The following is a 21,003-nucleotide window of genomic DNA, read 5'->3' as shown; positions in this document are numbered from 1 at the left end:
TAAAATGGTGAGCCCCATCCCCAGCTGGCCCCATCCCCAGTGGTCACTCTGTGATACATCTCTGCCCTGCGCTCACTGCCATTAGTGGTGACTTTCAGTATCACATTCCTCCGCTCAGCCCCTCCCTTTCCATGTTATGGAAAACAATCAAATTCCAGGCACATCCTGTTTTCCTGGCACAGCTCTGACCTGGCTTGAAGTAGAGATAAGAGGAAGCCACATGCCAGATTTGGTGATCCTAACTCTTACCATTTAGGAGGGAGTTTTTGAACAAACAACTCGCAGACAGACAGACAAACAAACTCAGGGTATGTCTACACTACCCCCCTAGTTCGAACTAGGGGGGGTAATGTAGTCATACGGAGTTGCAAATGAAGCCCGGGATTTGAATTTCCCGGGCTTCATTTGCATAAAGCCGGCCGGCGCCATTTTTAAATGCCGGCTAGGTCGGACCCCGTGCCGCGCGGCTACACGCGGTACGGACTAGCTAGTTCGGATTAGGCTTCCTATCTGAACTAGCTGTACGCCTCGTGGAACAGGCGTACAGCTAGTTCAGATAGGAAGCCTAATCCGAACTAGCTAGTCCGTACCGCGTGTAGCCGCGCGGCACGGGGTCCGACCTAGCCGGCATTTAAAAATGGCGCCGGCCGGCTTTATGCAAATGAAGCCCGGGAAATTCAAATCCCGGGCTTCATTTGCAACTCCGTATGACTACATTACCCCCCCTAGTTCGAACTAGGGGGGTAGTGTAAACATACCTTCCGAGAGGACAGACGCATAAATCTCTAAAATATAGAGAGAGATTAAACAGCAACTATTGTAAAGAATGGGAAAGGTAACAGGAATGCACGTAACCCTGCTCTGTAGGCACAACGACACCACAAACAGCCATCGCAGGAATGTGAGGGAAGTTCACAGTCTGTCCCTCACACATTCCAGGCCCCCTGCCCAGCATTTGTGCCACAGGGATGCTGCGTGTCAGAGACTTGATTTGGCAGTGGCCACATGTCTTTAGGCTCTAAATGACAGGGACTTTCACCCACCCTGCATCAAGGTTACGATTCCCCTCCAAGTCTGGCATGAGAGGTCCCTAGGCTGGTGATGTCTCCCTGCGCTGGGCTTCTGTCAAGGGTCCCCCTTGCTCTCCCCAGCTGCTCACTGCACCCAGCTCCAGGCTGCTTAAATTTCAGTGCTGCTGCTGCTTAAACACTGCTGCTGCTTTCTGCCTCCAGTGCATCTCCCTGGGGTGCTTCTCTGATTCTCTCTGGCTTTGGATGGCCCAAGCTCTGCTCCCAGCTCAGCTCAGGCCCCTCCTCTCACCTTAGCTCTGGCCTTCTGATCCTGTCATTGGCCGGCCTGCCCTGTCAATCAGGAGCATTTGATTCTTCTCATTGCTCCTTGGGACTGTCATCTCAGGGCCGATTTCTCATGCGCTTTGGGAGTGGGAAATGGCCAACCAATCCCCTTACAAAGGGTCCAAGCAATCCCCTTACACTGATAATACAAGTGCTCTGCCTTGTACTGCACCCCTGGCAAGCGCATGGCACAGAGTCTCTCTCATCTGAATCGCGCCATGGGGAGGGAGCTGCACACCCACAAAGAGGTACTAGAGCAACAGACCCTTTGGTGCCCCTTTCTGTAAAACCGCACCTGAGGCTCAGCTGGAGCTGCACGTTTGCAGCGGGGAAAAGGGAGGTTGTTCCCCATCCCATGCTGAAGGTTGGAGGGGAGGATTGGTCTTTCCGTACACCTTACAGCAGGCATGTCCAAAGTCCGGCCTGCGGGCCAATTGCAGCCCGTGTTCCGGTTTAATACGGCCCCACAGGTAATTTGGCAATATCTATCTTTTATGGCCCCCAACAAATCCCCGAGCGCCGCTCAGGACTAAGGATGAGCTCGGGCGTGTACGCAGCTCCACGTACCCGAACCAGCCGGGAAGCTAACAGCGTGCAGCGCTAATCACAGGTACTGAGACATTTTCCCGGTCCGCAGCTGCAGAGATCGGGAAATGTCTCAGTACCTGTGATTGGCGCTGCGCGCTGTCAGCTTCCTGGCGGGCTCGGGCATGTGGAGCTGCGAACACGCCCGAGCTCATCCTTAGACTCTTCACCACACACAGCCACAAAAGCAAGAGAATTCTTGTTGGGCAGTGTATTAGTGCTCGGACGAACACACTTAGACCAAAACCTCTGGCACTGCGCTCACATGATCCCTTCTCCTGCTGGTCAATTTCAAAAATGGCGACTGTAAATAAGAGAAGGAAAGTTGACAGTGAGGGCCGCCGCATCCAGGACAGGTGGATATTTCTTCACTGAAATACGGAATCACTGTGTTTGTCTCATATGCCAAGAGACTGGCTGTTTATAAGGAATTTAATGTCAAGAGACACTACCAGTCGAGACATAGCACATACGACAAGCTAACAGGGCGCAACCGCAGTGAAAAGTTGAAGCAACTTGAAGCTGCTTTAATGTCACAACAGCGATTTTTCACAAGAGCCAGTGAGTCAAATGAAAATGCCACAAGGGCGAGCTATGAGGTGGCAACGTTAATTGCTAAAAATTGCAAATCTTTTGCTGAGGGTGACTTTATCAAAGAATGCGTTACGAAAATGGTTGAGAATATCTGTCCCGAGAAGAAGCAAGAGTTTGCCAACATTTGCCTGGCTCGTAACACTGTAGCACGGAGAATTGAAGAGATTTCATCAGATATTAAGAGACAGTTGATGTCCAAAGGAGTGGATTTTGACTTCTTTTCAATAGCCTGTGATGAAAGCATAGACCTATCTGACACAGCTCAGTTGCTGATTTTTATGAGAGGGGTGGACGATGAAATGAATGTGACTGAAGAGCTACTTGACCTCCAGAGCCTTACGGACCAAACAAGAGGAAAAGATTTATTTGTTTCTGTTAGTTCCGCCATAGACAACATGAAACTGCCCTGGAACAAAGTTACTGGGATTATTACTGATGGGGCACCTGCCATGGCTGGTGAACGAAGTGGATTATCAACCCTAATCTGTAACAAGGTGATCAAAGAAGGAGGCAAAGCTATTAAACTCCATTGTATCATTCATCAACAAGTTCTCTGTGCTAAACATCTCAAATATGATCATGTTATGAAACTGGTGCTAAAGACTATTAATTTTATTCGCTCTAAAGCCCTGTGCCACCGCCAGTTTAAACAGTTTCTACTGGACATCCAGGCTGAATACGAAGATGTTTTATATCACAACGATGTAAGATAGCTCAGGCGGGGGTCTGCACTGCAGCGTTTCTATTCTCTCAGAAAGGAAATCGGAGAATTCTTGGAAACAAAGGGACAACCAATGCGAGAACTATCTGATCCTATTTGGCTGGCTGATTTGGGGTTTCTAGTTGACATAACAAAGCATCTGAATGTACTGAACACGAGTCTTCAGGGGAAAGATGCAGCGGTGAACCAGCTTTATTCACACCTCAAAGCCTTTGGAACAAAGCTGCAACTTTTCATAAGGCAGTTGTCACAAACACAGCCCAATACCATACATTTTTCAGTGTTGCAGGAAATAATGAACAGTTTTCCACAGGACAATATCAGTGCGCAAACGAGCAGGTATGCAACAGACATCGCATCTCTGGCTGGGGAGTTTAAACGGCGCTTTCAGGATTTTGCAGCTATTGAAAAGGAGATCAGCCTTTTCTCCTCTCCATTCTCTGTTGACCCCGATGATGCTCCAGATCAGCTGCAGCTCGAGCTCATTGAGCTGCATTGTGACAGCGAGTTACGCAGTCGTCACCAACAGCTCTCTCTTGTGAACTTTTACCGCCAACCGGATAAGAGCCGGTTTCAAGAGATTCGAACATTGGCTAAGAAAATGCTGAGCTTGTTTGGCTCAACATATATGTGTGAGAAGACATTCTCTGCTATGAACTTTAACAAGAACCGCGTGAGGACAAGACTAAGTGACTCTCACCTGCGTGACATTTTGCGCATCAAAACCAATGCCTTTGAACCAGACCTAGCCTATGTGCTGCAGTCCAGATCTCAGTTTCACCCTTCACATTAGTGCAGGCAAGCTTTTTTTTCAATTGAGATGAATACATTGTAAAATCTCAGTTAATGTCAGTTGGTCTAAATCAGTTATAAATATATTTGGACACAACATATATACTTGGTGTTATGTTCCTGTTCATATTTTTTTAACTTAAAAGTTGACAGGCAACATTTATTACCAATAATATGTAATGTACTTTACAATGTTCCTGACATGTATTTCAGCTTCCTGGATTTTTTTTTCATCTGGCCTTCAGATATGAAAGGCAGAGTGATTTAACACCTGTTTAGATTTGTCATCCATGTGACGAAATGAAAAGTATGCCGTTTGCAATAAACTTTGCATAAAATAGTTAATTTGCATTTAATTTTAATGGTTCAAAGAATGTCAGGCAAAATGGTCGGCCCTCACGCATGTTCACTTCATCAAATCTGGCCCTCTTTGAAAAAAGTTTGGACACCCCTGAGCTACAGGCTTAGCAAGTGCAAAATGGAGGTGGAACGGGCTTTGGGGCATTTAGTGGGAAGATTTAGGAGTCGACCAGCTAGGATAGACCTGAGTGAATGCAACATTGCCTTTGTGGCAGCAGCCTGATGAGTACTGCATAATACTGTGAGAGCAAGGGGCACATTATCTGGCAGGGTGGGGGGCTGAGGCAGAGACCTTTTCAGAGATGTTGGGCAGCCAGGTAGCAGGCACTAGGGAGAGCACAGCATGGGGCAGTGCCAATCAGGGAGGCTTTGAAAGAGTTTTCTGAATGGCTAATTTTGAGAGTTATGCAAGTTGCTCTCAAAGAAGTGCCCCTGCATTCAGTGTGCCTGCCTGTAATTCCCCACTTCACCCCTGCAGTACAAGCTATGTACTCTGACTGTTGTTCAGAGACCATGCATTTTTATTTAGGGAAGGCAGCAGGGACAAAAACCAAATCTATGGTGGGACCCAAAGGGGGACTCAGAACCACAAGAAGGACAGCCTTTGGCCTTCTGAAGCCCTGGAGATTGAGTGTCAAGCTGTCCTTGAGATACCCCATGTCCTGGGGGGAGAGGCTATAGAACCGGGTGAGGAGGGTGGGGGGCCCTGTGGAGAGCTCTTGAGGCACACTGCCAGGTGCCCCATTACTGCCAGCTGAGAGGAAAGAAATTCTCCTGTTGCTTCCCTTGCAGTTTCCTGCCCCCTCTCCTCTCCTGCCCTTCCGCTGTCTGGGCCTGTGCTGCACACATGTCTCCTTAGGAGCGTCTGCCTCCTCTCCACTTGCTCCTGAAACACGTCTTCACCTGTCTGTCCTCGCCTGCGGGTTTGTGTGACCAGACAGCCGCTGGAGCGGGGAGAGCATGCAGGGAGCCGCCTGCTGTTCCTGCGTAACAAAAAGTGACAAGGGCACACCTCACAGGGGGGACATTGTGGAGCTAAACCCCCATCTGTTCACATACAGCAAAGGCCTCTCTAAAGACAATGGAATGTACTTTTGTGCTCCCTGCAATGCCAAAGTGATGCTTTCAAGTGGCCACTGTACAGCAGGCAGACGTTGGCGTTGTCAAGGGAACATCAGGACTCACACAATTTGGAGATAGGTGTGGCGAGGGGCCTACCAGGGCACGATTCTGTAGGTAGGAGGGAGTGCAGGGACTGGTCATGACAGTGAGGAATGGCGATGCCTCACACGGCTTCCCTCCTCTCTGTCCACCACACCCCACTTCCTGCCAGAGCGCTACTTTACCCTCCCACAGGAGCCTGCAGGCAGGAGAGAGGGAGGAAGGGAGGAGGTGCCAGAGGCTGAGCCATGCTCACAGCAGAGGCAGCAGCTACTAGCTAACAGCTTCCCCTCCTCCTGCATCAAGGTTGCCATGTGAGATCATAGAATCATAGAATAATAGGACTGGAAGGGACCTCAAGAGGTCATCGAGTCCAGCCCCCCGCCCTCAAGGCAGGACCAAGCTCCGTCTACACCATCCCTGACAGATGTCTATCTAACCTGTTCTTAAATATCTCCAGAGAGGGAGATTCCACCACCTCCCTTGGCAATTTATTCCAATATTTGACCACCCTGACCGTTAGGAATTTTTTCCTAATGTCCAATCTAAACCTCCCCTGCTGCAGTTTAAGCCCATTGCTTCTTGTCCTGTCCTCAGAAACCAAGAGGAACAAATTTTCTCCTTCCTCCTTGTGACACCCTTTTAGATATTTGAAAATCGCTATCATGTCTCCCCTTAATCTTCTTTTTTCCAAACTAAACAAGCCCAGTTCATGAAGCCTGGCTTCATAGGTCATGTTCTCTAAACCTTTAATCATTCTTGTAGCTCTTCTCTGTACCCTTTCCAATTTCTCCACATCTTTCTTGAAATGTGGTGCCCAGAACTGGACACAGTACTCCAGCTGAGGCCTAACTAGTGCAGAGTAGAGCGGCAGAATGACTTCACGAGTTTTGCTTACAACACACCTGTTGATACAACCTAGAATCATATTTGCTTTTTTTGCAACAGCATCACACTGTTGACTCATATTCAACTTGTGGTCCACTATGACCCCTAGATTCCTTTCCGCCATGCTCCTTCGTAGACAGTCGCTTCCCATCTTGTATGTATGGAACTGATTGTTCCTTCCTAAGTGGAGCACTTTGCATTTCTCTTTATTAAACCTCATCCTGTTTACCTCTGACCATTTCTCTAACTTGCTAAGGTCATTTTGAATTATGTCCCTATCCTCCAAAGAAGTTGCAACCCCACCCAGTTTGGTATCATCTGCAAACTTAATAAGCGTACTCTCTATCCCAATATCTACATCATTGATGAAGATATTGAACAGTACGGGTCCCAAAACAGACCCTTGAGGAACTCCACTTGTTATCCCTTTCCAGCAGGATTTAGAACTCTCTGACTATGGTTATCCAGCCAATTATGCACCCACCTTATCGTGGCCCTATCTAAGTTATATTTGCCTAGTTTATCAATAAGAATATCATGCGAGACCGTATTAAATGCCATACTAAAGTCTAGGTATATGACATCCACCACTTCTCCCTTATCCACAAGGCTCGTTATCCTATCAAAGAAAGCTATCAGATTAGTTTGGCATGACTTGTTCTTCACAAACCCATGCTGGCTATTCCCTATCACTTTATTACCTTCCAAGTGTTTGCATATGATTTCCTTAATTACCTGCTCCATTATCTTCCCTGGGACAGACGTTAAACTGACCGGTCTGTAGTTTCCTGGGTTGTTCTTATTCCCCTTTTTATAGATGGGCACAATATTTGCCCTTTTCCAGTCTTCTGGAATCTCCCCTGTCTGCCGTGATTTTTCAAAAATCATAGCTAAAGGCTCAGATACCTCCTCTATCAGCTCCTTGAGTATCCTGGGATGCATTTCATCAGGACCTGGTGACTTGCTGACATCTAACTTTCCTAAGTGATTTTTAACTTGTTCTTTGTGTATCCTATCTTCTAAACTTACCCTCTCTCTGCTTGTATTCGCTACGGGTACGTCTACACTACAGCGCTAATTCGAATTAACTTAGTTAATTGGAACTAAGTTAGTTAATTCGAACTAAGCTAATTCGAACTAACGCGTCTAGAACTAAAAACTAATTCGAACTAGCAAATCCACATTGAGTGGACCCTGAACAGGGCTTAAGGATGGCCGGAAGCAGTGCCGGCAGGGCATCAGAGGAGGACTTAGAGCATGGAGATGCTGTCTCAGACTAGCCGAGGGCTGCACTTAAAGGGTCCCGACCCCTACCCCGGACAGACAGTTCTCAGGGGTGCCCCGCTTGCAAAGCAGTCCTGGCTTGGATTGCCCGGAGTACCCACACTGGGCACATCACACCACTCGGCCATCGGCCCGGCTGCACTTGCCGCAGGCTGCCATCTGGGGAGAGGAGGCAATCGGGGGGCTGCAGGAGAGCTTCCACCCCCAGAAGCCCGCAGAGCCAGCCCAGTCCTCCCCATCGGGGGCTCGTACCGCATTTCTCCCTCACCTCCTTCCACTTACCCTTCCCTAACCCCCCTTCTTATTGATGTACAAAATAAAGATAACGTTTCTTCCGACATTGACTCTGTCTTTATTGAACAAAACTGGGGGAGACTGGGAAAAGGAGGAGGGAGAGGGGAAGAGAAAGGCTGGGAGAGGGGAGGGCAACTAACATGATCAGGGGTTGGGAACAGGTCCCATATGAAGAGAGGCTACAGAGACTGGGACTGTTCAGCTTAGAAAAGAGGAGACGGAGGGGGGACAGGATAGAGGTCTCTAAAAGCAGGGGTTGGGTGGAGAGGGTGCATTCAGAAAAGTTCTCCCTGAGTTCCCATAAAGAAGGACTAGAGGACACCAAAGGAAAGGAATGGGTAGCAGGCTTGAAACTAGTAAGAGAAAGTTGTTCTTCAGAAAGCAAATAGTTAACCTGTGGAACTCCTTGCTGCAGGAGGCTGTGAAGGCTACAACTAGAACAGAGTTGAAAGGGAAGTGAGATAAAGTCATGGAGGTTGGGTCCATGGAGTAGTCTTAGCCAGGGGGTAGAAGTGGTGTCCCTGCCCAAAGTTTGTGGAAGGCTGGAGAGGGATGGCACGAGACAAATGGCTTGTTCACTGTCTTCGGTCCATCCCCTCCTGGGTCCCTAGGGTTGGCCACTGTCAGCAGACAGGCTACTGAGCTAGATGGACCTTTGGTCTGACCCAGGACGGCCATTGTAAGCTCAGGGCTCAGGGTCGGGGGTCTCAAGGGACCTCCTTGATTTTCATGCACACCTGCTCCTGGGTGGCCAGGCTGGCAGCTCTCCTGCCCTAGACGGCCACTTTCCAATGCCTAGTGCGGAGATCGTGGACGAGGTCCACGATGTCCACACTAGCCCAGGAAGGTGCCCGCCTCTTGCGGTCCAGGGCAAGCTCCCGGGAGCCGCCAGCCTGGTCCCGGGAAGAGGGGATGGGCTGGGGGACATCGGGTGGGTGGCTCTGTGCCATGCCAGGTGCAGGGTCTGCTGGCTGGGTGCTGGCAGGCTTGCACCTGGCACGGGCACCGTAGCCAGCCCGTGCCCCTTTAAGGGGTCCGGGGCCGGGAGGGGGGCATAGAGTTTCCCTGGTGTTGGCCAGAGTGGCCACCAGGGAAAGCTGGGGAGGGCTAGCCTCCCACTAGTTCGAATTAAGGGGCTACACACCCTTAATTCGAACTAGTAAGTTCGAACTAGGCTTAGTCGTAATACAATGAGGTTTTCCTAGTTCGAACTAAGCGCTCCGCTAGTTCGAATCAAATTCGAACTAGCGGAGCGCTAGTGTAGCGGCTATGAATGTTAGTTCGAACTAACGTCCGTTAGTTCGAACTAACATTGTAGTGTAGACCTACCCTACGTTAGGCACACCTCTAGACTTCTCGGCGAAGACTGAAACAAAGAAGTCATTGAGCATCTCCGCCATTTCCAAGTTTCCTGTTACTGCTTCTCCCTCCTCACTAAGCAGTGGGCCTACCCTGTCCTTGGTCTTCCTCTTGCTTTTAATGTATTTATAAAAGGTCTTCTTGTTTCCCTTTATGCCTGTAGCTAGTTTGATCTCATTTTGTGCCTTTGCCTTTCTAATCTTGCCCCTGCATTCCTGTGTTGCTTGCCTATATTCATCCTTTGTTATTTGTCCTAGTTTCCATTTTTTATATGACTTCTTTTTTATTTTGAGATCATGCAAGATCTCCTTGTTAAGCGAAACTGGTCTTTTGCCATATTTTCTATCTTTCCTACACAGCGGAATTGTTTGCTTTTGGGCCCTTAACAACGTCCCTTTGAAATACTTCCAACTCTCCTCAGTTGTTTTTCCCTTCAGTCTTGCTTCCCATGGGACCTTACCTACAAGTTCTCTGAGCTTATCTCTTATCTTATCTCTGAGATATTGGTCTTCTCTGAACCACAGAGTGAGGGGCAGCTGATGCTGACTGGATGAGGCCAGAAACCTGGGCCTTGTGTGCAATGCTCTGGGCTGCAATGACGCCAGGCCACTTACTGCTGGCTTGGCGTGGGAAGGTGTCCTACCGTGGAGAAAGGAATAAGGAAGTCTTGGCTTGACAAAGCCCTGGCTGGGATGGTTTGTTGGGTTGGTTCTGCTTTGTGCAGGGGGCTGGAGTCGATGACTCCTGAGGTCTCTTTCATTCTATGAAGGCCTCCCCAGAAACCATGTGAGAAGGATCAAAGAGTTCTTATCCGAGCGCTTCATGGAGATGTGCGGGAGGATTCCTGCTCCACCTCCAGACAAGTTCTCAAGCTGTTATGGTCCCTTGTGTAGACAGGGCCGGCCCAAGCCATTTTGGTGCCCTGGGCCCCAGGTGCATGGCGCCGTCCCTGGGATGCGCGGGCCCTCCTCTGGGTGCACGGTGCATGCGCGGGCCCACCCCTGGGGCGCGTAGGTAGATGCACAGCATATGCACTTCCCAGTTGGCTCGGCCACCGCCGATGGCATGCAGCCCGGGGCCGCCTGGGGTGGGCTGCGCCTGGCTGTGCAGGGCCCCGTGGCCGTGGGGGGAAGGGCACTGCTGGCCAGTGCTGCGGGGGTTAACATGGCCTCCGTCTCGGGCAGCCGCTGCAGCCTGCTGGGAGCTGGGCGCCCCCCGTAGGTTGGCGCCCTGGGCAGCTGCCCGGCTAGCCCACCCCTTAGTCCGGCCCTGCGTGTAGGCACAGAGCACACGGCACATCACACCGAATTGCCTTAACCAGCTTGTACCAAGAAAAAAAATTGTGAACTCACCAGAAGTGCCCTCCCTGGGATAAGTACCCGACCGTGAGACATCCTGTGAGAAGGGGATTGTCTCCAAGTGATGAAAAGTTCTTGGCTTTCTCAGCTCACTGGCTGGCTAGTTTCGTTGCCCTCCTCCTCCTCTCTCTCCACAACCACGCTGTCCTTCACACGCTGCCTGAAATATCTTTGACTGACTCAAGGATCTGGCTTGGTTAGCTGGTGAGGTCCCACTCTAGGATCACTCGCAGCTGGTTGTAGAATCGGTATGTTTGCAGCTCAGTTGTGTTGTCTGCTCTGAGGTGTGCTCGCAACGCTGGCCATGTGGGAAATGGAACTCAAACTTTCCTGGGTCCTTTCCTGTCCACCAGGAGAGCAGGAGAGGCACAAGTTACAGCCAGAGTGGCCACAGAGAGACACTTTGGGATGCCTCTTGGAGGCCAGGAACATAAACTTTATCAACATTGGGTCTACACTACTATAAATTCAACCATGCAAGCTCAAAATTAGTGACACGTCTCGTAAAAGCAGGAGTATCCAAAATAGACTTCAGCAGCCCTTAAACTTGGCAGAATGGCCTTGGTAGTGTGATAGTGTTTAGAAAATTGATCTTATGCAGCTACATTCGACCTAAAGTGCTAGTGTACACCAGGCTATAGCTTTAAAGATTTTAGGAACGGAAGGGAGTTTTAGATCATCTAGTCTAACCTCCTAGGTAACAAAGGCTAGAGAACTTAATTCTATTTAACTATAATAGAATAATAGAATTTAGGGGAACATAATTCAATTACTCCTGTACTGAATCTAATAACTTGTGTTTGGCTAAGGCACATCTTCCGGAAAGGCAACCAGTTTGTTCTGAACATTTCAGAATGTGGAGAATCTTCTGCTTCCCTGGGTAATTTGTTCCTCACAATCACTGTGAAAAACGCGTGCTGTACCGCTAACAGGAATGTATCTGCATTTACCTTCTATCCACTGGTTCTTTTTATGCCTCTGAAGGCCATTAATTTGCCATGCTTGTCCCTGTGACAGTACTTATTGTATTCTGCAGTCAAGGCACTTCTCAGTCATCTTTATTATAAGCTCCATAAAATATTTCTCTGCAAGGCATATTTTCAAGCTCTAGAATCATTATTGTGGGTTTTTTCTCTGTGCCCTCACCAGTTTTTTAACATCCATCTTAGAATGTGGGCACTAAAACTGGATGCAGCTCCCCACGGGAGCTGGTTGGAACTTATCTGACAAACCAGAATTTGAGATCACGGTTTCACTTTTGAAATAGCGTTTTTTTGAAAGAACGCCCAGGATGCAAATATGCAAATGAAGCATGGGAAATTCAAATCCCGGCTTCATTTGCACTTTCTATACATCTAATTTACATTCCTCTGTTGTAAGAGTGGTGTATTTTAAACATACCCCCAGAGTCCCAGCAGTGGATTGAGAAATTAGCATGCTTGCCTTGGTGTTAGCAGAGATGAAACTGACAAGAATGTCAGTGTTACTCAGCATCCTCTGGAGTTCCTGGTAGCAAATCTGGATACACCACGGTCTGGAGTTTCCAAAGCTAATTTAAGCCCGATTTTCAGCTCACAGGAAACTTTAAAATAGTAAAATGTCCTGTAAACTGGAAATTCTGCATTTCAGTCAGGTCTCTTCACTACTCCCCTATTGATACATCCAAGGGTCTTTTGGGGCACACCTGTATTTCTGTGAATATTATCTGTACCTCAGTTCCTTTTCCTGCTAGTTTCACATTTTCCACCAGGGTGCAAAGGGTAGCCCCCACCTGAGATCCCCACATATCTCAGGAAGGCAGAGAGTGGCTCAGAGAACCCAGACACTGGTACGTAACTGACAATACAGGTGTCAAGGCCATTGAACTTTTGAATCTGGCCAAACTGAGCTGTCAAGGCTGTTCCCCACTCTGCCATGACAAATGCAGAAGTGGGGGCACGCAAGAGCACCCCAAAACCTTGTCTCTACAGACTCTGGTACAACCCCCCCCTCCCCCCGCCCAAATCTGAATACCTGTAGTTTGAGGGAATATCCACTGCCACCACTCAAGAATTCCAAGAAAACCAGGGAAGAGATCACTTGGGAAACCTTCTGCCTAAAGCCTCCTGGGTACATCAAGCTCTTTTCCCCAAAGAGCTTGAAAAGAAAAGAGAAAACAAGCTGCAATCACTGGTAGCTGACTCCTAGTCAGACCAACAGACCTCTCAGGACACAAAAATGAACCAATACCAGTTGGTAAGAAAAAGAAAACAAACTTTTCTTAATATAAAAAAAAAAATTACAGTTGCAAGCATAGTTGAGGTTTCTGGATGGCAAGAGCCACCAATTGATATACTCATGAGGGACCCTCCTCCCCCATGGGCTCAAAACTTTGACCAAACTTTGCCCTACTTTTCTTGGAGCGAGACAGGCCTTTCCCATCTCCCTATTACTTGGAAGAAACCCCTCTGACACTAGCAAAGGAGGGAAAAGATAAAAATTCCTTTGTCCCAGTTTGAAATCCCTACCTGCATTGTTATTGGTTGACCAGACACCTGGCTAGGTTAACCCCTTAGCCACCAAGCTGCTGGTCAGCCCTCCTGGTTATGACTTGAGCCAAGCCCCCTAACTTGGGAGAGGCCCCTCAGGTAGGACATTTTACACAGAGAGCTGGGGGATTGTTAAAAGGGAGCTCTGATGAAGAGGAGGTGGAGCAGGGGCTGCAAGGAAGGAATCTGAAACACAATTCCCAGAAGCAGGAGTTCCTAGGATAAGCTGAGTCAGCCCAGGTTTTCAGAGAATTGCTGAACTTTAGGTAAGACATGGGCCTATGGGCTGTCAGTTGCTTTAACCCCTTTCTCTAGGGTTGCTGTGTTCCTGTGGATGAATACATTAGAGCCCTGTCCTAGGGCTTTTACTACTCAATATTTTCTTACATGACTTGGATGATGGCAGAGAGAATAGGCCCACGCAATGTGAAGATGGCTTGAAGCTGGGAGGGGTTGCAGGCTCTTTGGAAGGGAAGTTTAAAATTCAAAATGATCTTGATAAACTGGAGAACTGGTCTGAAATCAGGAAGTTAAAATTGAGTAAAAACAATCACAAAGTACTAGTCCTAAGAAGGAAACATCAAATAAAAAACCCCAAAAGGTGAACAACAGACCAGGCAGCAGTACTGCAGAAAGTGATCTGGAGGTTAGAGTGCATCACAGATTGAGTTGTGATGCTGTTGTGAAAAAAGGATGTGTCATTCTGAATTGAATTAACAGGAAAGTCATAGGTAGGCCACAGGAGGTAATTGTCCTGTGCTAATTAGCACTGCTGAGGCCTCAGCTGGAGTGCTGTGTCCAGTTTTACTCATCACTGTTTAAGAACAATAAAGACAAACTGGAGAGTGTCCAGAGGAGAGCAACAGAGTAAAAGCTTTAGAAAACATGATCTATGATGAAATGTGGAAAGAATTGGACATTTTCAGTCTAGACAAGACGGAGGGGAGACCCAAGCAAAGTCTGCACATATGTGAAAGCCTGTTTGTCAATTGTTTTCTTTGTCCTTTAGGGTATGTCTACACTACAAAATTAATTGGAACTAACAGACGTTAGTTCGAATTAACTATGATAGGCGCTACACATACAAACCGCTAGTTCGAACTTAATTCGAACTAACGGAGCGCTTAATTCGAACTAGGTAAACCTCATTCTACGAGGACTAACGCCTAGTTTGAATTAAGTAGTTCGAATTAAGGGCTGTGTAGCCACTTAATTCGAACTAGTGGGAGGCTAGCCCTTGCAATCTTGCCCTGGTGGCCACTCTGGGCACCACCAGGGAAACTTGTCTGCCCCTCTCCCGGCCCCGGAGCCCTTAAAGGGGCACGGGCTGGCTACGGTGTCTGTGCCAGGTGCAAGCCTGCCAGCACCCAGCCAGCAGACACTGCACCTGGCACGGCACAAGCCAGCCTCTCGCTGCCACCCAGACTTCTGCCTCTTCCCGGGACCAGGCTGGTGGCTCCCGGGAGCCTACCCGGGGCCGCAAGAGGTGGGCGCCCTCCTGGTCGAGAGCGGACATCGTGGATTTCATCGAGGTTTGGGGGGAAGCCTCCAACGTTCACGACCTCCGCACTAGGCACAGGAAAGTGGCCGTCCAGTGCAGGATAGCTGCCAGCCAGGCCACCCAAGAGCAGGTTTGCATGAAAATCAAGGTGGTCCAGTGAGACTCCAACCCTGAGCCCTGATCTTAGAACATAAAAACATAAGAATGGCCATACTGGGTCAGACCAAAAGTCCATCTAGCCCAGTAGCCTGTCTGCCGACAGTGGCCAACACTAGGTACCCTGGAGGGGCTGGACCGAAGACAATGACCAAACCATTTGTCTCATGCCATCCATCTCCAGCCTTCCACAAACAGAGGCCAGTGACACCATTTCTACCCTCTGGCTAATAGCACTCCATGGACCCAACCTCCGTGACTTTATCTAACTTCTTTTTAAACTCTGTTCTAGTTCTAGCCTTCACAGCCTCCTGCAGCAAGGAGTTCCACAGATTGACTATTTGCTTTGTGAAGAAGAACTTTCTGTTATTAGTTTGAAGCCTACTACCCATTCATTTCATTTGGTGTCCTCTAGTCCTTCTGTTATGGGAACTAATGAAGAACTTTTCTTTATGCACTCTCTCCATACCACTCATGCTTTTATAGACCTCTATCATATCTCCCCTCAGTCTCCTCTTTTCTAAGCTGAAAAGTCCCAGTCTCTTTAGCCTCTGTTCATATGGGACCTGTTCCAAACCCCTGATCATTTTAATTGCCCTCCCCTCTCCCAGCCTTTCTCTTCCCCTCTCCCACCTCCTTTTCCCAGTCTCCCTGAGTTTTGTTCAATAAAGAGAGTTTCTATTTTTGAACACACTTGTCCTTTATTTTGTACATCAGGAAGGGGGGCTAGGGAGGGGTAAGCGGAAGGAGGTGAGGGAGGAATGGGGTACGAGCCCCTGATGGGGAGGACTGAGGTGGCTCTGCGGGCTCCTCGGGGTGGAAGCTCTCCTGCAGCCCCCCAATTGACCCCCCCTCCCCAGATGGCAGCCTGCGGCAAGTGCAACCGGGTTGATGGCCAAGTGCTGTGATGTGCCTAGTGTGGGCATTCAGGGCACTCCAAGCCAGGACTGCTTTGCTGTCCCTCATCGAGTTAGACAAGCAAGCGGGGAACCCTGAGAACTGTCTGTCTGGGGTGGGGGTCGGGTCCCTTTAAGCACAGCCCTCGGCTAGCCTGAGACAGCAGCTCCATGCTCTAAGTCCTAACCTGATGCCCTGCCGGCACTGCTTCCAGCAATCCTTAACCTTGGTTCAGGGTCCACTCAATGTGGACATGCTAGTTCAAATTAGCAAAACGCTAATTCGAACTAGTTTTTAGGTCTAGATGCGCTAGTTCGAATGAGCTTAGTTTGAATTAACTAATTCAAATTAAGTTAGTTCGAATTAGTGCTGTAGTATAGACTTACCCTTAGACTGCAGCAAGGGAGGAGATTCATATTCGATATTAGGAAAAGCTTTCTAACAATAGCCCTCATTAAGTAATGGAATAGCTTACATAGCCATCGCTGGAACAGCCATCACTGGTGACTTTGCACAACAAATTAAATAAAAAACTTTTAGGGATGGCCTAGGATTACTTAAGCCTGCCTTGGTATGAGGACATGGACTAGCTCACCTCTTGAGGTTCCTTCCAACCCAACATTTATATTATTCTTCCAATCCAACATTTCTATTATTTTGTGGTTTTATCAGCTATTCAGGTCTGTGGATATAACTAAAAATATTTAACTCTGGTAGATGCCATTTAATATTCTCCTTTGGTACCAGCAGACTGGAGAGCGGTTCATCCTCTTCACAAAATATGAACAGACACCCTCTTGTCATCCACAACTAAAAATGTTTATTGAGCACTTCTGGCTTTTCTGGTTCATTATTAACAGTTTTACCATCTCCATTTCTAATGGGCCTCCACCACTGTTAGGCTTTGTTTATTTGTTTGTTCCTCATAAACTCATTGCTCATAGCCCCGCCAGCCATGAGTTTTACACTTAGGGGTCTTTAGCTTCCATTCTCAGTTTTCTTCATATTGTCGTCTCACGTATATTGACTGATTTCCTCTAGTGCCCCCTTTCCTCATGTTTTATTCATTGCCCTTTTATTTCTATTGCTGCCGTCGCTAGGCCACAGAACAGGAAATCAGCATTTAGACACTGTTTTATGGCACTCAAGCATCCCAACTACCAAAGGCCCCTTATAATTTTCAGCCTTCATTGACTTTCCAGGACATGTGAAGCCCCGGCTGGTTGGAGGGGACACTGCCTGCTCAGGACGTGTGGAGATAATACATGGAGACACGTGGGCTACAGTCTGTGATGCGCACTTTGATCTCAAAGTTGCCAACGTCATCTGTACTGAATTGCAGTGTGGAATAGCTGCATCGGTCCTCGGAGGCGCTCACTTTGGCGAAGGACAAGGGCTGGTCTGGACTGAAGAATTACAGTGTGTGGGGAATGAGTCTCTCCTGTTTTCCTGCCCCAGGGTCTCTCGAGTGAATCAGACGTGCTCACATGCAAACGATGCTGGTGTCAGGTGCTCAAGTAAGGACTCAGTGCAACATCTTTAAAATCACGCTCCTGTGTATTCTGCATTAGGGTGAGGTGAGGTAGGGATCTGCCTGTGTAGGGAGCGGAGCTGGATAAAACCCCAAACAAGCCAAGATAATGAGACAGGAACCAAATGCCCCCTGAGTCTCCTTTTGTTAACTATTTGCTACAGAATAGCTCCAAGACATCACCTCTCTAAACCCTTCTCCCTTCTCTCCAGGGCTCACAGGGTTCCGGCTGGTGAACGGCAGCACAGCCTGCTCCGGGAGGGTGGAGATCCAGGTGCTTGGTGCCTGGGGGACCCTCTGTGGCTCACATTGGGATCTATCAGACGCCAATGTTCTCTGTCGTCAGCTCGACTGCAGATTCGCTGTGTCGGTGCCAGGAGGAGGGCACTTTGGGAAGGGAACCGGCCCTGTCTGGGCAGACACATTTCACTGTGAAGGGACTGAACCTCATTTGGGGCACTGTCCTGTCACTGCCCTGGGGGCCTCTCCGTGCTCACACGACAATGATGCCGGTGTGGTTTGCTCAGGTAAGTGCAGGAGCAATGCTGGATTAGTGACACCTCAGTGTGTGACACTGCCCCAGAGCAGGGGAACCTCAGGGCACAGCGAGGGGAGGGGCAGCTGGATCCTCAACCTTGTACAATAATTGCAAAGTTATGGAAAATAAAATCACAGTAAATAGCATCACAAAGAAACAGCTGTGTCCAGGGAAGGCCCTGGGTTCTCCAGCAAAAACTTCAACAACTCTGTCCTTGTGCAGGGCAGGGCTGCAGGGGCAACACATTCTCTTGTGGGTTAGATAAATATTCCCAATTCCATGTCCCCATCCTTCTCCAAATCACTGCCACAGCAATTAGAGGGGGAGCTACTAGAGATTCCCAGCTGGCAGCTTCTTCATACTTTCCACTTTCTGTAAAATAGTCTCGACACCTTCTTGAGAAGGTTTCATCACAGAACTGGAGGAGACCTGGGAGATCATGTAGTCCAGCCCACACACTGACTGCAGCAGGCTATGCAGTTTGGAAGGGGTCAGTGCTGGGCCAGGGATGTGCCTTTCCATAGTGCAGCAAAATCCCTTCCCTTGTCTGAATTATAAAGTGATGAAAATGAACATTTCCCTTCTCTCCCTTGAGTGCCTAAGAGTATTTCTGGCACCATGCCACAGAGAAAGTAGCACTTTATCTCACTTTTTAACATTCTTTTCTCACCTTTCCAGTTGAAAAAGCCTGATAAAATTATTTCCCCTGCTTTCTCACACTCTTTTTACTTTTTTCTCTTCTTTTTTTTCCCCCAATGGAAGAAAAGATGAAAACACAGAAAGGGGGAGGAAGAGAGAAAACTTGTCAACCCAAATAAGAAAAGGAAAATTGAATTTTTCTTTTTCCAAAAGTTCAAATGAATCAAGCTATTAATTAAAATCTATACCGGGGTAGACAATAATTTCTGATGGGGGCCGCTCCAAGATTTTGGCAAGTTTTAAAGGGCCACACTTTTCTATAGAATGGCTGTAGGGTCTGGAACAGGAGTTGGGTGCAAAAAGGAACTCATAGTAGTGGGTTAGGATGCAGGAGAGGATGTGGTGTCTGAGAGGGTATGTCTACGCTACAGCACTAATTCGAACTAACTTAATTCGAAATAGTTAATTCAAACTAAGCTAATTCGAACTATTGCATCTAGACCTAAAAACTAGTTCGAATTAGCATTTTGCTAATTCGAACTAGCATGTCCACATTGAGTGGACCCTGAACCGAGTGCCGGCAGGGCATCAGATTAGGTCTTAGAGCGTGGAGCTGCTGTCTCAGGCTAGCCGAGGGCTGTACTTTAAGGGACCCGATCCCCACCCCGGACAGACAGTTCTCACGAGTTCCCTGCTCACTTGTCTAACTCAATGAGGGACAGCAAAGCAGTCCAGGCTTGGAGTGTCCTGAGTGCCCACACTTGGCACATCACACCACTCGCCCATCAGCCTGGCTGCACTTGCCGCAGGCTGCCATCCAGCGGGAGGTCAATCGGGGGGCTCCAGGAGAGCTTCCACCCCAAGGAGCCTGCAGAGCCACCCCAGTCCTCCCCATTGGGGCTTGTACCCCATTCCTCCCTCACCTCCTTCCACTTACTCCTCCCTGGCCCCCCTTCCTGATGTACAAAATAAAGGACACGTGTGTTCAAAAATAGAAACTCTCTTTATTAAACAAAACTCGGGAAGACTGGGAAAAGGAGGTGGGAGAGGGAAGAGAGAGTGTGGGAGCGGGAAGGGCAACTAAAATGATCCGGGGTTTGGAACAGGTCCCATATAAAGAGAGGCTAAACAGACTGGGACTTTTCAGCTTAGAAAAGAGGAGACTGAGGGGGGATATGATAGAGGTCTATAAAAACATGAGTGGTGTGGAGAGGGTGCATAAAGAAAAGTTCTTCATTAGTTCCCATAATAGAAGGACTAGAGGACACCAAATGAAATGAATGGGTAGCAGGCTTCAACTAATAAAAGAAAGTTGTTCTTCACAAAGCAAAGAGTCAACCTGTGGAACTCCTTGCTGCAGGAGGCTGTAAAGGCTAGAACTAGAACAGAGTTTAAAGAGAAGTGAGATAAAGTCATTGAGGTTGGGTCCATGGAGTGGTATTAGCCAGGAGGAAGAAATGGTGTCCCTGGCCTCTGTTTGTGGAAGGCTGGAGATGGATGGCATGAGACAAATGGCTTGGTCATTGTTTCGGTCCTTCCCCTCCAGGGTCCCTAGTGTTGGCCGCTGTCGGCAAACAGGCTACTGGGCTAGATGGACCTTTGGTCTGACCCAGTACGGCCATTCTAAGCTCAGGGCTCAGGGTCGGGGATTGGACCACCCTGATTTTCATGAAAACCTGCTCCTGGGTGGCCAGGCTGGCAGCTCTCCTGCTCTAGATGGCCACTTTCCTGTGCCTAGTACGGAGGTCGTGGATGAGGTCCACGATGTCCACACTCGACCAGGTGGGTGCCCGCCTTTTGCGGACCTGGGCAGGCTCCCGGGAGCCACCAGCCTGGTCCCGGGAAGAGGCGGAGGGCTGGGTGGCAGCAGGTGGCTGGTTCATGCCGTGCCAGGTTCAGGGTCTGCTGGCTGGGTGCTGGCAGGCTTGCACCTGGCACGGGCACTGTAGCCAGCCTATGCCCCTTTAAGGGCTCCAGGGCTGGGACGGGGGCAGAAGACTTTCCCTGGTGGTTCACAGAGTGGCCACCAGGGCAAGCTGGGGAGGGCTAGCCTCCCACTAGTTCGAATTAAGTGGCTACACAGCCCTTAATTCGAACTGCTTAATTCGAACTAGGCGTTAGTCCCCGTGGAATGAGGTTTACCTAGTTCGAATTAAGCGCTCCGTTAGTTCGAATTAAGTTTGAACTAGTGGTTTGCATGTGTAGCGCCTATCAAAGTTAATTCGAACTAACGTCTGTTAGTTCGAATTAACTTTGTAGTGTAGACATACCCAGAGAGAGTTTGGGTGAAGGAGGAGGCTGTGATCTGGGGCAGGAGTTTGGGGTCATAGGTGCGGGAGAGGATTGTGGCCTGAGGAAGGAGTGTAGGCAGGGGTGCAGGGTGTGGGAGGGAGTTGTGACTTGGGGGAGGGGGACAGGAGGGGTTTGGGTGGTGACTTGCGGCAGGGAAATAGGGTGCAGGA

At 48.8% G+C, this 21,003-nt stretch overlaps 1 protein-coding gene across 1 annotated transcript in view; it reads left to right on the top strand.

The window, feature by feature from the left end:
* LOC112547505 (antigen WC1.1-like) overlaps nucleotides 1-21,003 on the top strand; it is a 142,373-nt gene that overhangs the window by 16,940 nt on the left and 104,430 nt on the right. The window contains exons 3-4 of the mRNA XM_075902503.1: nucleotides 17,036-17,350; nucleotides 17,577-17,891. Coding sequence (XP_075758618.1) covers nucleotides 17,036-17,350; nucleotides 17,577-17,891 — 630 coding nt within the window. The remainder of the gene's footprint in view (nucleotides 1-17,035; nucleotides 17,351-17,576; nucleotides 17,892-21,003) is intronic.

The sequence above is a fragment of the Pelodiscus sinensis genome, chromosome 1, assembly GCF_049634645.1.
Source record: "Pelodiscus sinensis isolate JC-2024 chromosome 1, ASM4963464v1, whole genome shotgun sequence".
In the NCBI taxonomy this organism is placed as follows: Eukaryota; Metazoa; Chordata; order Testudines; family Trionychidae; genus Pelodiscus; species Pelodiscus sinensis.
Note: the sequence above shows the minus strand (reverse complement) of the source record. Positions and strands in the feature narration are given on the sequence as shown.